Source organism: Camelus ferus, chromosome X, assembly GCF_009834535.1.
Source record: "Camelus ferus isolate YT-003-E chromosome X, BCGSAC_Cfer_1.0, whole genome shotgun sequence".
Classification (NCBI taxonomy): domain Eukaryota; kingdom Metazoa; phylum Chordata; class Mammalia; order Artiodactyla; family Camelidae; genus Camelus; species Camelus ferus.
The window spans coordinates 28,345,616-28,361,644 of NC_045732.1; the positions used below are offsets into that span (position 1 = coordinate 28,345,616).

At 34.7% G+C, this 16,029-nt stretch overlaps 1 protein-coding gene across 1 annotated transcript in view; it reads left to right on the forward strand.

Moving 5' to 3' along the window:
* Window positions 1-16,029, forward strand: part of IL1RAPL1 (interleukin 1 receptor accessory protein like 1) — a 922,977-nt gene that overhangs the window by 864,727 nt on the left and 42,221 nt on the right. Inside the window, exons 8-9 of the mRNA XM_032475399.1 lie at window positions 12,165-12,297; window positions 14,205-14,350. Coding sequence (XP_032331290.1) covers window positions 12,165-12,297; window positions 14,205-14,350 — 279 coding nt within the window. The remainder of the gene's footprint in view (window positions 1-12,164; window positions 12,298-14,204; window positions 14,351-16,029) is intronic.

A 16,029-nucleotide genomic window follows, 5' to 3' on the forward strand; every position in this document is an offset into this window, starting at 1 on the left:
TAAGAAGCAACAAAACATCCTTTTTAAGTCACAGGTTACTATATTTGTTTTAGAACAGATGCTATTGACTATGTTATCCCTAAGTAAACCAAGACCTAGGTAAATGCCTTAGAGTTTTCCTTCTGTTAAAGCTTCCTTTCTTAAAAGGAGACTCGTTCCTAATGTCATACTTTCCTTCTCAAAGTGATCATCTGTATGTAGTTTTCTGTTTCTGCATTTCTTAGATAGGTACTGTGGGAAATTATTAGAGGATTAGCCAGGGATAAATGTGGTTCTTGTCTACATCTCTAAGTGGATCAAATTAGTTAGTATAGTGACATGAATTTTATCCTGCCACACTGCAACCTGGGAGAAAAGGTGAAAAAAGTACATTCTGGAAGTACTGATTGGGTAACAAAGGGACCCCAAAATACAATGTCTTCAGTAAATTAGAAGTGTATTTATCTCATTAAATAGACCAGTACTGAGAAGTCCAGACTGGTGGGATGATTTTGTTTCATTATGTCATTCAGGAACCCAGATCTCTTCTATCTTGCTGCTCTATCATTTTGTCTTCATATATATGATAGAAGCCAGTTCATTGACATGTGTTCTTTCCAGCCTATAGGAAAAGGAAAAATAAAGTCCAGAGCATGAGGCTTCATCATAAAGGAGGTGACTGGGAAATTGTACACATCACTTCACACATCTCATTGGCCTGATCTCAGTCATTGGGCGGTATCTACCTGCAAGGGAAGCTAGGAAAGATAGTCTGTAGCTGGGTAGCCATGTGCCCAACTAAAACTTTGGGGGTTATATTACTAAAAGGAAGAGGGATAATAGACACTGGGAGGATTTGTTGGTCTCTACCTCAATAGGTATCAGCCAGGGTTTGGAAATGATGGATTAAGCACAAAAAAGATGAAGGCAGTATCAGGACAGGGTCTACTCAAGAGTACATAGCAACCTATATGTAACACTTACATTTGAATAAGCTGTTGGGGATATTTTAATACCCTTCAGCACAACCACCAGTAACCCTTTCTTTCTTCCTCCTTTAATTTTTCTATCCTTCTCATTCTTCCTTTTCGTATTCCTATTTCTCATCTCCCTCTGTTATTTTTTTTTCTTGTTTCAACTGCTTTTGATACTGAGGTCTAAAGAATTTGCTGATCGCTGACCACAGATAAATGCTTTATCTTTGTATGTTAATAGCTGATTTAAATATACTTGGAGTCTGAAAATGGAATAATTTACTTTAAAAATGTGAGAATTGGGAAGGATGAGAAAGCATCTTGAGAGTTAAAAGAATCAATGAGAGATTTAGTACAGTGACTGTAATTAATGGAGCAAAAAGTAAAGGAGATGTCTTATCAAGGTGCAATCACAAAAATTTGAGATTAGTTAAGGCCTGCAACAAAAACCTAAAAATAACTGCATTACCAAAATAAGTCTACTTTGTGATGATTCAAAGCAATTTTAGAAATGAATAAAATTATAAACAATTCTGATGGCTTTGGCAGAAAGCAAACCACAAGTTTCTTTTTCTATCCACTTTTTCAGCTGATGGGCAAAAATGGCCTTACTTCCCTGTGTGCTTAAAAATGGCTAGGATAGTGAATTTTGTATTATGTGCATTTTAACTCAATAAATACCCCAAAATGGTTCTATTTCCTCTCCATCATCACCAAGAGTTTTTGAGTAACCTTTTTGAGCAAGTCCATTTCCTAGCAGTTAAACTGAGCAGTTATCAGTTTCCTACTTCTTTTATCTAATACCCATTCTCAACACTCAGATGCAACATCACACCTCCCAAGGGTGAGGTCATCAGGTGGCACCAGATGCTAACTGATTCTTGATGAGTTCCCTTCTTCAGCTTGGTGTATGTTGATTGTTGTAGATGCTGTCTGGGAGGAAGAAATTTTCCTCTGCTCTTCTAGGCTCTTCTGTCTAGTCTAAGAATTAAATTGACATGAGACAGATTAACAGGAGAAGATCAAACCCAGGAGAATGGAATAACTCTCCAAAATGGACAAAACCCTGGCCTTAAACACCATCTTCAGCTAAAGACAAAAGAGGATGTTGGGGTAGTGATTTGGAACTTGAAAGGGGAGGAATGCAATTCATATGAAGATAGAAAAGCAAATGTTTTGTAAATAAATGTTTGCCGGGCCACTCAGAGAAAATGGGACACAGAGTAGACTCTCATCTTTAGGTCCTGCCTAAGATCTCCCCTACTACACCTTACTCATTCTCTTTGCAGATATCTTTGTTGATAACTCTATTCTAGAACAGGCCCTCTATCTAAATTCTTTTATGTAGTTAGGAAGAAAATCAAAAATTTTTGATGAGTCTTTTGGGCCTTGATTGTTTTCAGCTTGAAATAATCAGCATGCCAAAAAGACATTTTGAGGTGGCAAGTTTTGCTCCCCTATAATGCCATAAACTTTTGTATCATGCAGATAGAAGACAGCCATCAAGAGCTGCAATTTGAGTCCTTACAAGAATCCTCAAACCATCTAAAAGCAATGCAGTAATAATATTCCCATTTTGTACACCTTTCTCTTTCAAGTGAGTGAGATTTCCTCTCCATTCTGAAGGGGTTCTACTACTGCCTCTCTTCATGTAATTCATGTGGGAAATATCCCCAATAATTCATTCACGTTGCAGTATGCAGCCCTCAAGTTCCTGAAGGGCATAATTTGGCCTCACTTGATGCGTGAACTTCTAGTCATCACTTACAGAAAGTTAAATCCCTTTGGGAGTTTGAGATTTACATATGTTAGCCACTATATATAAAAATAGTTTTTTTTTAAAGTTTCTTCTGTATAGCACAGGGAACTATGTTCAATATTTTGTAATAACCTTTAATGAAAAAAATAGGAAAATGAATATATGTATGTATATGCATGACTGGGACATTGTGCTGTACACCAGAAATTGATACATTGTAATTGACGGTACTTCAGTTAAAAAAAGAAAGAAAAATTAAATCCCATCATAATATAGTATCAGTAGTAATAGTAATAAGTGCTAACAATTTGTAAGCACTCATTCACCATAGCTACTATGGATGTATAATAGCTTATTTAACTCCAAATTATTTGTGATTACTTAAATCTCCTTGCAGTCTATTGGCCAGCCAAATAAGTTGTTTTGTCCTTAAAATCTACAGAAGCATGTTGTAAGATAGTATAAAATACATCTCATAAAGAAATCTTACACTACAGCTGAATTATGGTTAGCAAATTTTAAAGTGCATGTCTTGTTTTGCTGTGATTTTGTTCCCTTGAAATTTGAGCAGACGTTGTTACATCCGGCAGGAATAACATCCTCAGCTATGAGCTTAATATAACCTATCCCTTCCATTTCTTTCCTTTCTTTTGGTATCCTTAGATAAATCTCTGATTTTCGAAGAACTCTCTGTGGTTAGATACTGGCAACTATTACGTGTCAAAAGTCCTAATATTTATTTGGGTAAAATGTCTTGATCAAGCTCCAAGGCAACTTTGTGTGTGTGTGTGTGTGTGTGTGTGTGTGTGTGTGTGAGAGAGAGAGAGAGAGAGAGAGAAATTCTTCATTTCTGAATAAAGCTTTCTGGAAGAGGAGCCATTCAGTATAACTAATAACAAAAGATAAATATGTTTGGTAAACCACTTTGCTTTTATCTTAAATGGAGGGTCTTCGACAAAACATTTATCTTTACTGTGACTGTACAGTAATTTTAATATCTATGATTAATGATGCAAATGAAATTAAAATCCCCCTACCATTCAACATCTTATTTAAGAACAAAATGCTGACTATTTCCTAATTCCGACTAGTAAGATCTCTGGATGCTGATGCTTTTTAATTAGGGAAGAAATTTTCTTTTAATTTGAAAAAAAAAAAACAGTTTTTCATTTTTCAGCAAGTTAGAGAGTGTCCTCTAGTGGAGAGACACTCTCTGCTGTCAGCAGTTTTAGAAATGGCCAAATGATACCTAATTAGAAGAAGGTTGCACTAAATAACAAGTGTCCCTACTGCTGATTGGAATCCACTGGTTGAAGGGAAAATGTATTATTTTTCCTCTAAGCCCCCCTCACATCGTGGCCTACTTGAAAACCTGCCATATGACAAGCATTGTTCTCATTTTAGATAACAAATGATTTTTTATGATCAATTTTAGAGTGCTTCCTTCAGAACCTGGTAAGATTGAGCTGACAGTGCACCTTTCTGCCAAAAAGGCAGCAGAAGCATTTAGTGCAATTTATGAAAGCTTTTACAGATATCAACTTGAGACAGCAAGAATACCATTATCTTCAGGACTCCAGCCCTGGCTGACTGATAGATTTGATGTGTGTCGCTCTCTAGATCATAACTTAAATTTTTCTGTTATTATTTGAAGGAAAACAAAGAAACAAAATTGAGGGGGAAATTAAATTAATGTGTCTCTTCTCTGTAACCTGTAGAATTCTAATGCTAATTTCCTGTATTTCTGGTTAAGTGTAGTAAGTAGTATTAGCGTTATCACCTGGGTATCAGAGATCAGACTGGAGGTGTTTTTTCAATATATAAATAGAAGAGGATAAGGAAGAGCTTTTGGTGCTTGACTCTCTGAATCATTTGCTAGGCTTGCCTTATCAGAAACTGCATGTTACAGCAAATTAGAGGCCAAAAAATAGAAAAGGTGGATAGTTTCTCTTGATAACAAGTTAAATAGTTTGGACTTAAATAGAGTAAAGATAAAATTGTAGTGCTGATTCTGATATTTGAAAAAAAGAGGAATAAGGAGAGTGTCCATATAATTCTTCAGTAGGCAAACAAATGTCGAGACAGAACGTGTATGTATGAATATCTTCTGTGTGACTTATTTTAATGGCAATAATAAGCAATGAGGCTAGCATTGTATTCCTGTTAACAGATAGTTTTCAGAAAAGTGTGTACCATCATGACTTTCATGTTATTAAAATGAACACTTGTTAAAGAATTTTTGCTCATATGATACAAGGAAACAGGCAGATGTTATGACCAGTTCAAAGGTAAAGTCAAAATAGCAGATTAAACAGAGTGGAGAAATGGTGAGATAAATTCCAAGTAGGAACAAAACTGATTTTTTTCCCTGGACTGAGGGGCAGTGGGGGGTGGGGGGTTGCAGGGCGAGGGAATCAGATGGCGAATTAAGTCAAATCACTACCAGATGTAAGAGAATTTACATATCAGTTACCTATGATTCACAAAGAGTCGAAAACAGCTCAAAGACCGTGAAACAGCTTAAATCTGATAACTCAGAAGGGCGTACAATAGATAAATGAGTAGTTTTCCACTGAAACATAAATGTTTTTTCCTACATTCCTTTGGAAAGGTAATATATTTCTGTAGCTTGGATTGGGTCATCAGTGACCCAGTTGTACAATATACTTCTTGCCTCTCTACCTACCACTGTCCTTAATATGAACCCTCTTTCCTCTTCCCCAGATTCCCTGTCTTTGTTTCCTGCTTAAGAGTCCTGACTGAATGTTTTTCAATCTTGTTGCTTTTCGCAGCCCCAGTTCCACTTTAAACAGAGTCCAGGGTAAAAAGAAATAGTTCCAGACAGTTAACTCTAACCACTTGCATGAAAATCACCTGGCAGTGCTTGTTAAAAATTAAAATCTCTGGAACCCTCCACACTTGCTGAGTCAAACTCTGGTTTTGGGTGGGGGGTAAGTTTTTTGACAATAAGTTTGAGACTCAGTGGCTTAAGTAAGAAAAAATACATAACGTCTGAAGGCATGTTCATCTAAACTAAATGATATTGTAGAAGATATAAGTATAAAATAAAATCTGACATGACAGTGGAAATTTACAAGAAAGAAACAGGTTAGCAGTTGCATTAGGAGTTGCAATACGAGTAACCTTTCCTCTAGTTTCTATCAAAACCTGGCTATGATTATTTTCAAGTTGAATATCTGGAATATTAATCTGTTAATGGCCTTTCTATGTACTATGCTGTGTCCTTTTATTGTTTTTCCTTTTAAATTGGAAACATACTCAGATACATATTAGATAACAAACACAGTAAAGAAAAATTCATGATCATGCTCTATTGTCTCAGTTTCCTTTGTATTTTCCATTCTACTGAAGTTTTGCTAATTATATATTCAAATCTGTCAATCATGAAGTTTCTTGTTATTTCTAGGCTCTAAAGAATGGTTTTTCATTCACAGATTTATAAAATAATATATTTTCTCCTAAATAGCGTCTATGTTTTATAATATTTAACTAGTTAATAAATGCCAATTTTTTGTTGTATTGTATGAAACTAATTTTTGTTTCCAGATCAGAATTTAATTCTGATAACTCTTGCCTGGGGCTAAGTCTGGTACAATCTCTGAGCATTTATATTAACTTTTTGTTTAAAATATTTTTATTTTTAAACATTTGGAAATAACTCTTCTCAGTTTTTCTTAAAAAGCATAAGCCTTCAATAATTTATTCAGTTCCTATGAATTCTCAGCTAAAATTATAAATACATCACAGGGTCTGTAACACAACAGTGGGGAAATAAGCATTTTAGGTATGATGTTGTTAATTACGTTCTGTGATTTAATAAAAGCTCTTTTATCTTGATAGTGTTTTTATAATTTTGAACAACACTGGTTATTATTCAATTAATTATATATAATAATAAATTTGGGGTTTAATATTAATGGTAAGAACCACAATGAAATACTACTTCACACTCACTAGAATGGCTATAATCAAAAAGACAGATAACAAGTGTTGGCAAGCATGTGGAGAAATTGAAATTCTCACACATTCCTGTTGAGGATGTAAAATGGTGCATACAGCCACTTTGGAAAACAGCTTGGCAACTCCTCAAGGATTTAAACATACAATTATCTTATGATGAAGCAATTCTACTCCTAGATATATAACCAAGCAAAGTTAAAACATACGTCCACACAAAAATGTGTACAGGAGTGTTCAAAGCAGCATTATTCATGATAGTCAAAGAGTGGAAACAACTCAAATATCCATCAGCTGATAGATACACAAATGTGAGTATATCCATACAATGGAACATTATTTAGCCATGAAGTATTGATACATGCTGTGACATGGATGAACCTTAAAAACATTAAGCTAATCAAACAAAACCAGAAACAAGGCCATATATTTTATGACTTCACTTAAATAAGATGTCCAGAATAGGCATATCCATAGAGACAGAAAGTAGAAGCACATGAGTGGTTGCCCAGGGCTACGTTTGGGAGAAAATGGCTAATGACAGCTAACTGGTTCAGGACTTCTTTTGGGGATGGTGAAAGTGTCATAAAGCTGATTGTGCTGCTGGTTGGGCAATTCTGTAAATATACTGAAAACCATTGAGGTGTACATTTTAAATGGATAAATTCATGATATGTGAAATATACCTCAATAAAAGTATTAAAAATAGGAATGCAACATCTTTGAAAAACAATTTTATGGAAAATGGCGTGCTGGTAAATGTTTAACAATTGGTTCTCCAAGTGTAATTTTGACATAGGTGGGTGATATTTTCATTTATATTGGCAAATAAGAGTAGCACATTGGAGATATATGTCAGAACTTTATTTATTGATCAGTGATGTAAGCAAATTATTTGCTGAATTAGGTAATAATTTTTGGATACCAGAGGAATTTTTTTTATGTTTGTCCTATTACCAATATAACAGCTATAGATATGACACACTTAAGCTTAATCTGCATTATTAACATTTTCTCCATATTGTCTAAAGTATAAGCAATCAACAAAACAGTAAATCATAGCCTGATTTGTAGCATTTGGCAATTTGTGAGGTAAGTACTCCCACCATGGTTGATCTCAAGCTACCAACATAATCTCCCTAAATGTGCATTTAGGAAGAGCTATGCAGTAATATACTATTAAATGGTATTTCTGCCATTCAGATACTATAGATGAATAATACAGCAAAATAGGTGGTTTAGAGTTTTGGGTATCTGTTAACCTTTATTTTTAATATAGTCTAATTAATTATAAGTTTCTATAATTTAATTTTTAATACTGACTGCATATTTAACAACCTGCTTAAAGAATTTCTGAAAACATAGTCTTTGACTCTTACAAGCTGGTATGAACCAGCTCCAGCCCACAAGCGAATTAACATCTGAATAAGGAGGCTTTCCATTTGCAATGTTGAAGGCTAGTTTACAAGATAGACTTGGCCTGTTGAGATAGACTGTAGACATACAACCTTTAATTAACGAAGCTTTGGAAAAAAAAGGAACGAAGGGAAAATACACGCACAAGGGCTATTAAGCAAGTTATTCACTAATATGAAATTATTATTGGGTTGCTCATATATTCAAGACAGTGTAAAGGGTCCTAGTAATATACAACGGTAGTTACAGATATAATTTCTGTCTTTGGAGAATAAATATTCTAGTCACTGAACTAGACATGCAATCAAACCAAATACTGTAAGGAATATATTATGATAAAGTACAGATGTGTTCCAAGAGGAGAAAAGACAGAATGACTGACTATTCCTAGAAAAACCAAGGCAGTCTTTTGGAAGAGGTGCTATTTGAGTTGGGATTTAATGGATGAGGAGTAGTTCACTAGGTGGAAATCAAGAGAATTCTAAGCAAAGAATGTAACATTAAAAAGCATGAAAATATCAAATGGATCATGGATGGAGTACTCTGAAAACTCAGATGCTGAAAACCTGTTATGTCTGTTACGTAAGTGGCATGTCCTGCTTCATCAGCCCAAGGTATAAACTCAGTCATGCTATTTTTTATTTTCCTAATTCCTATTTCCTAATCGCCTGATTAACTTTCTAAATAAAATTTCCCAATTATATTTTCCCAGTTTTCCTACTTGTGCTTATTAATCTCTGTCGGTCCTTATTGGATGGAAATGCATCATCTCTCCCTAGGCCCCACCCTATCTCATGGTTTTCTATCAACTCCTGGTTTTTATTCAGCCTCAGTGGAAGGGATGATGGTTGTTTCTGCTTTCAAACAAAGGTAACACATACTCAGGGTCCAAAGTCATGGCTCTTAACAAACACTCATGTGATTAGCCACCATTTCCCAAATGAAAAGTACTGGATGGACACAGCTTTCTTCCCCAACACTTAAGCAGTTGGGTAGTCCCAGAAGAGCCTAGCTTCACCTGGCTTTCTCTCAAGATTGACTCCACTGGGTTCCTAGTGTTCCTTCCTGAAAAATAGTGCTATGCATAAGAACGAGATTGGTACCTTTTGCTCAGCCCCACAAATAGGTATAATTAAGAGAAATGACTCACAAAAAATTCACAGAACAGATCTATACTCAAGTTGACTTTCTATCCTGATTGTTTTGAGAAGCAGCTGGCAACTCCTTAATCTGTCTGTCTCTCTCCCCTACACACATACAGTGATACATACAAATTCTAAAAATAAAAAATACATTCTCTACCTTATCAGGCTTCCTGTGTAATCTCTGCTTGGAGAGACTTCCTGTTATCACATTGATAAAAAGCACAGTGATCTGTAGTCACTACTATCACCTATGATTTTTCCTTTTAAGAAATTATGTGGAAATAATTCTGTCTTTGCAGTGACTACTCCATATGTGGTCACAAAGTATTGTAAAATTCTTAATCCTTCTTCATTCTCTCTGATCCAATCCCAGTTTTGCAAATATGGTAAGAGTGATTTCTTTAGACTGCAGATGTGATTATGTCAGTCTCCTACTGGAAATCTTCCCCTAGCTTAGCATTGCCCTTAAATGGAAGCCCCAGATCTTCAACATGGCCTACACAGAAGATTAAGGCCACCACTGCTTTGATCTCATCAGTGCTCTATTCTCCCCCAAACCCTCCACCTACTTCCACCCCCCACACACAGTTTAGCTTCAGCCACTCTGAAGTTACATACTTCCTCCGAAGTTCCCTAGCTTCTCTCACTCATGCTCTTTCCTCTCTACCTGAAGTCTTTTCTATTTTTCCCTCCACCTTCCATGAACACCATTCTAACCACAGCAAGCCCAACCCAATTCTGGATAGAGTTCCCCTAATGGCAGATACTCCCAGCTCAAGCTCAAAGCAAAGTAGTCAAAGACCAGGTGAGCAAAGATGATTGAAAAGGGGAATCATTTCTTATTTGGGTGCAGGAGCCATTTACTAGGTGTGGCCACACAAGGCCAACAGATGAGAGAAATGAAGAATGAAGTAATGGAAAATTACTTGGTCTGGGAAGGAAGGAAGAAGAGAAGAGAGATAAATTCAGGTCCCAGTGAGGGATTCAATTGACTTCTCTGCTAAAGAATGCCAGGCTGAGTTGCTAATGATATGATCATTATTTTTAAGTCCCCATATTTAGTAAAACTATAATGGAAAATTAGGTAATTTCTGGAGTTTTCTATGTATGAGTTCCTATCATTAACTCCTACCTAAAAGCTAAAACTTGATCCCTTAAAACACAGATTGTGTAAATTATTCATATGTAAAAATTGTTAACTCTGTAATATATGTTGATTCTGTTAGCATATGATGTTCACCATCACACCATGTAGTATTGTGGGATTTAGTATTGAATTTATTACTTTTTTGACACGATAACAGGTGGTTCAGTTGCATAAAAGCTAGTGTTCTTATAGAAGTGGAAGAGCAAAGACTATTGGACTTAAACTTGTTTTGTAACATTGGATTGACACGTCCCATAGAAATCTGTGGTTTCCAATCAGTAAGACTGAAATTCAGTTATCTGTTGTGTAATGTAAATATTCTCCAAGGGAGGGGGATTCCATGTTAAAAGATTTCGAAAATGTTTATGTATAAAAATTAATAATAAAGGAACCTATTTAGAGCTCCATTTTGCCTCTTAGAAGTTTGTAGACATTTTCTGGACTTTTGTCTGGTTACTAATGATGACTATTGTGTATAGAATCAAAGTCCATGAGAAATCACTTTCTTGGAGAACATTCAGACATAAACAAGGATAAGGTAAAAAGAGAAAGCTGTATCATGCCATCTTATAAATATTAGAAGAGCAATAATTTATTTATGAACTACTCTTATACAATGAACATACTTAGCATAATAATATTATTTTTATTCAATAAAAAATTTTCTTATTGTGGGACTTAGAGAACAGAGTTTACATATAGGTTTACCCATGCCCGGACTTCAAAAGAGTGCACCTGTAAGTGCATTATGGTTTTCCCTAGGTTTATATTGTAGAATCACTCACCTGTCCCTGAGAGTTCCCCTGAGCTAGTCCAAGCTAAAGTAGGCCCTTACAGGTCTCTATCCCATCCCGCATTTATAGCACTACTTGGAGGCAGTGAGATCTTAAAACTGTAATAGTACGCGAGTATTTCAGTTCTCAAATACTGTCTAAGGCTTGGGGAAACCAGGTGTTTGCAAAATTGCATGACCTGTCCAGAAATACACCTTATTTTTTGTAGGCGTTAAATTCTTCCACCTTTTGGTCAGGGACCTCCACTTACCTTATTAAGTAATCAACCAATCTGTATTCACCATTGCAGTGCTCTCTCTTGAGCAGCATATTGAAAGAAACTTACCTCCACAGTAATATTAATGATTTTACATCTAATAAACATCCCAAATATTTATTCTCATGAGTTGGTCATTCGTACTTTAATGTGCTTTTCTACTTGAGCATGTGTTGGTTTCCTTAATTAAAATATTGTTCCTTATATGTAAAAATACTTTAATAACTTTTTTAGGGGATCGTGGATTTAGAGTTCCATTTCTTTCCCATTGAAAATTTTTGTTCTATTTCCCACATTCAGGACTGAGAAACATCTTCTACCTGCTTTATAAAATCTTATATTATCAACATTATGAGCTGTCTGATATCATGCTTTGAGAAGGGCACACTACCTCTGTGGTATCATTCCCAATGATTTATAACCTCTGTCTAATCATGTGGAAACTTCGGGCAAACCTAAATGGAAGAACCTTCTATAAAATAACTGACCCATCTTCTTCAAAATCTTATAAGTAATTCTGATTCCATTAAAAAAAAAAAAGCTATCAAAAGCATACATTCTATAAATTTGCAAGAAATAGAAAATATCTGAAAAATATTATTTTGGAAAGATGTTTCATTAAATCAGTGAATTGATTAAAATGTTACTTGTCAGTTTGCCTAAAATAAGAGTATACAAATAGTTTTATAACACATTTTCATCACTTCTCTCCATAGGTGATTCAGCTAATCTAACCTGCAGAGCTTTCTTTGGGTACAGTGGAGATGTCAGCCCTTTAATTTACTGGATGAAAGGAGAAAAGTTTATTGAAGATCTGGATGAAAATCGAGTTTGGGAAAGTGACATTAGGTAAAGTAATTTTTTTTCTTTTAACTTGTACTGCCAGGATTAACATTTGCTCTGTTAGTGAATAGAAAGTGAGTTAAAGGAAAAGAAGAGGAGATTTTGGTTTTACTACTATAAAAATATTGCAACATTTAGTAGCAAAGAGGCAAAGTACTGTTGAGACTGACTATGAAATTGTAAAACGTGAATGCCATTTGCAAAGCATTTAAGAGAAATGAAAAGGAGTTTTTCACTAAGCAGTATACTGAGTGTGAGACAGACCAAAATTGCATCAAATATGGAAAATGTGATATTGTGACTTTTTTTTTTTTAAAAAAGTTCTTTTTCTTTTATTGTTGAGAGAAAATATTAACAAGGTGCTAGGACTTAACCAAACACAATCTCTGTTATTTCCTTTTATATACTTTTACATTTTTGAGGCAACAAGTAGGCTATAAGGCACTTGATAGGAATGATAAAGGATGCAAAAATGTTTTTGTTACCTTTTTTAGTATGACTTTAAGGTCTAGATATTAATAATAGAAAATAATCATTAAATAATGCAATCTATTTTGAGGGCATAATGCTTAAGCCTCTCACCTCTTTTTTACAAAAATAATTAATATATTTGTTCATTTACTTTTAAGTGTTGAGGTATTCAATTATGTCTAAAATTATGCTTGGACACAGATACTCATTTTTAATCATAATGTAAATAAACAAGCATATTAATAAGTAAGTTCTAAGTGAATCAAAATGCTGATCATTTATAATTACTCTCCTATCTAAGGATTGCATCCTCTGGATATGTTATGAGTATTTTAACCAGATTCCTCTTCTTGAATGTGAGGACTTTTAAAACTTGACCAAAGGTGTAAGAGAAAAAGTTTTTCAATAGAAAATAAAAACTATAAAACTGTCATATAAGGTTATTTCCATTGGAATTTTCCTCCTAGCAACAAATACACAAGAATATTGCACTCCAATTGGGTTTTGAAATGCCCAGATGAGCAAATTCTCCAATATATACTAAAATATTCCTCTGCCATTTTTCATGTTTAAAACTTCACTATTCTCTTATACCCATACACTTTGAAATGCTAAGATTAAAAAAGGCCAATAAACTTCCTCACTTTTTTCTCTCTCTCCTTTGGTGGGTGCTCCAGGAAGGTTCTAGAAAGTTATTTTTTCTTTATTCAGCATTAGGAAGTATTGTGCAGAGATGAGTTACCAAACAGGTGGGAGGGTGGAGGTGGAAACTTTGAGAGCAGGGAAAGGGAACCTTGCTTTGAAGTTTTCCATTTGCTCTGAAAGATTGCTAAAATCCTTGACAGTGAGGTTAGTGAGCGTTTACCATTGATTTTAAATGTCAGAATTAAACACTTCATCAGAACATTTAGTCTGCATGTTTGTAATTTCATATTTCTTTAAAAATAGGCAAATGATTGTATCATTAAAAAAAAGAAAAAGCCAGGCTGAAGGTTTCAACTGAAATGTCAAAATAGCTCAGAAATTTTCTATTCCTCCTTTTTTAAATAATTAACCTGATAGATAATTAGTCTTCCAGCCTAAGACATTAGAATTTCTTATCTCGCCCTTACATCATATTTCTTCTTAAAGGGAAAGCAATTTATAAACTTTTCTTCAAGGTGTCTCTCACCTCTTTATTACGACAGTGTGATTGTCCTGCTAAGAGAGATAATTAACTGCAACTTCATTAGCATCTACAAAGACAAGCTTCCTCATTAGAAGTGAAGAAGAAAAGGGCATGATATAATTTAATTAAGATCGCATCAATCCGTAACCAAATTTGAAGCACAGATGCTGTAGGTATTTTCACATCAGATTCAGATTCTTCTAATTTTTTTTTCTTTTCCATGTATGTGTATGTTTGTGTGGGGGTTTTTGTTTCGTTTTTCTTTATATTTTAGAATCCTCAAGGAGCATCTTGGGGAACAGGAAGTCTCCATCTCATTAATTGTGGACTCTGTAGAAGAAGCTGACTTGGGAAATTACTCCTGTTATGTTGAAAATGGAAATGGACGTAGGCATGCCAGTGTTCTCCTTCACAAACGAGGTGAGTGTAACCTTCTAAGCTTGAGTGGTTGACTGCACCACTTAATACTAAAGAACAGAAGGGAAATAATTGAGACGCAAAAAAAATTAAATTTTGGTTTTTTTACACAGCTTTATCCTAAATAAAATAAGCACATTGCATTAGGGCCATCAAGGCAGATAACACAGTGAATGGGTGACTAACTCAGGTGCTAGAGTCAAATTTGGATTCCTTGTTCTGTTTTAAAACCAACTATATTAACCGTGGAAATGGTCTTTAACTTCCTTAAGCTTCAGTTTCCCGATAATATGGAATGGGGGAAGATAATAGTATCAACTCTTCACTGTGTTTTAAGGATGAAAGAAGACAATAAATGTGAAGAGCTTGGCACAGAGCCTGTACACAGGAAGTTTTTAGTTAAATGCTATTTGTTATTATTAGAAATAGGTAAACCAATTAAAAATAACCAAGATGGTTTAAAGTCAAAGATTGTGCTTCTTATTGGAAGGTTTTTCCTTGAGAATTATGTCCAATAGATTCCCCATTGTAGTACTTTTTGACTTTTTTTCTGCCTTGGGTAATATCCTCCCATGATTAATAATAATGAATTATTATTCAATTATTAATTAATAACAATTCAAGATAGGTTGTGGTTGAGTATAATATCTGCCACACTAAATCTGATTCCACAGCAACCCCAACACCTTACACAGAGGGTTAAAATGTATATATATATAGAATTGTCAGAAATTACAGACAGTTGTAAAATTTGATCCATGCCTTTTAGTTGGTGAATTTGTTCATGTACATCACAAGAGAAAAATATGTTTTTTCTACATTATGCTAAGTGAAAACTTTCTTGATGTTCTCTTACTCAGCAAATTTACAGTGATTTTAATTTCAAAGCATATGTTTAATCCTAAAGTCTTTGAGGTTGGAAAAGAAAGAGAATGCTCAAGACTATTCCCCTCACTTTATTGCTTAATAGATTCCCTTCGAATAATGTTACTGAAAGCTGTTAAAACAGACACCTCCGTTGTCAAGGTGACTACAGTATTAAAATAGTTTACTTTTGGGGGAATGTTAATAGAAGGAAAAGGTAAGCAGCAACTAGTAAGCAACATGAGTGTTTCTTTCTCTAGCTTAACATATATATTCAGTCAATGAAAGGATTTAGAGTAGAAATATTATACATATAAAAGGACAGAAATAGCTTCTCAGGGTTGGAAGCAACTTAAATGCTGTGTAATTGAACTGCTCCATAACATCTTCCCAAGTGATCTGTTGGCTTATATGGGATCACATTCCATTCCCCCTCAAAGAAGTTAATTCTATCTTTGGAAAAACCTACCTATTAGAAAGCATCCCTACTTCACTGTCTTTCTACCCCTTGACCCCACTTTTAATCTCTCTTCCTCAAAATAGCCCTTCAAAAGTTTCATGACATCTTCTGGGCTTTTTCTTCCCTAGGTTCAACTTCTTTACTTCCTTTTATTCATTCTTCTTTTATGTGGATAAAATACTTTCACCATTCTGATCACTGTCTTGAATATGCTCTAATTAATGAGCCTGAATTATTCCTCAAGAAGAGAGGTAGTGTAGAGAAGACATAGGGCACGTATAAAAATCTGTTGACTTGAATAACATATATTTCTATTTTAGGACAAGGTAAGGGTGACAGTTATATAGTGATCATAAGG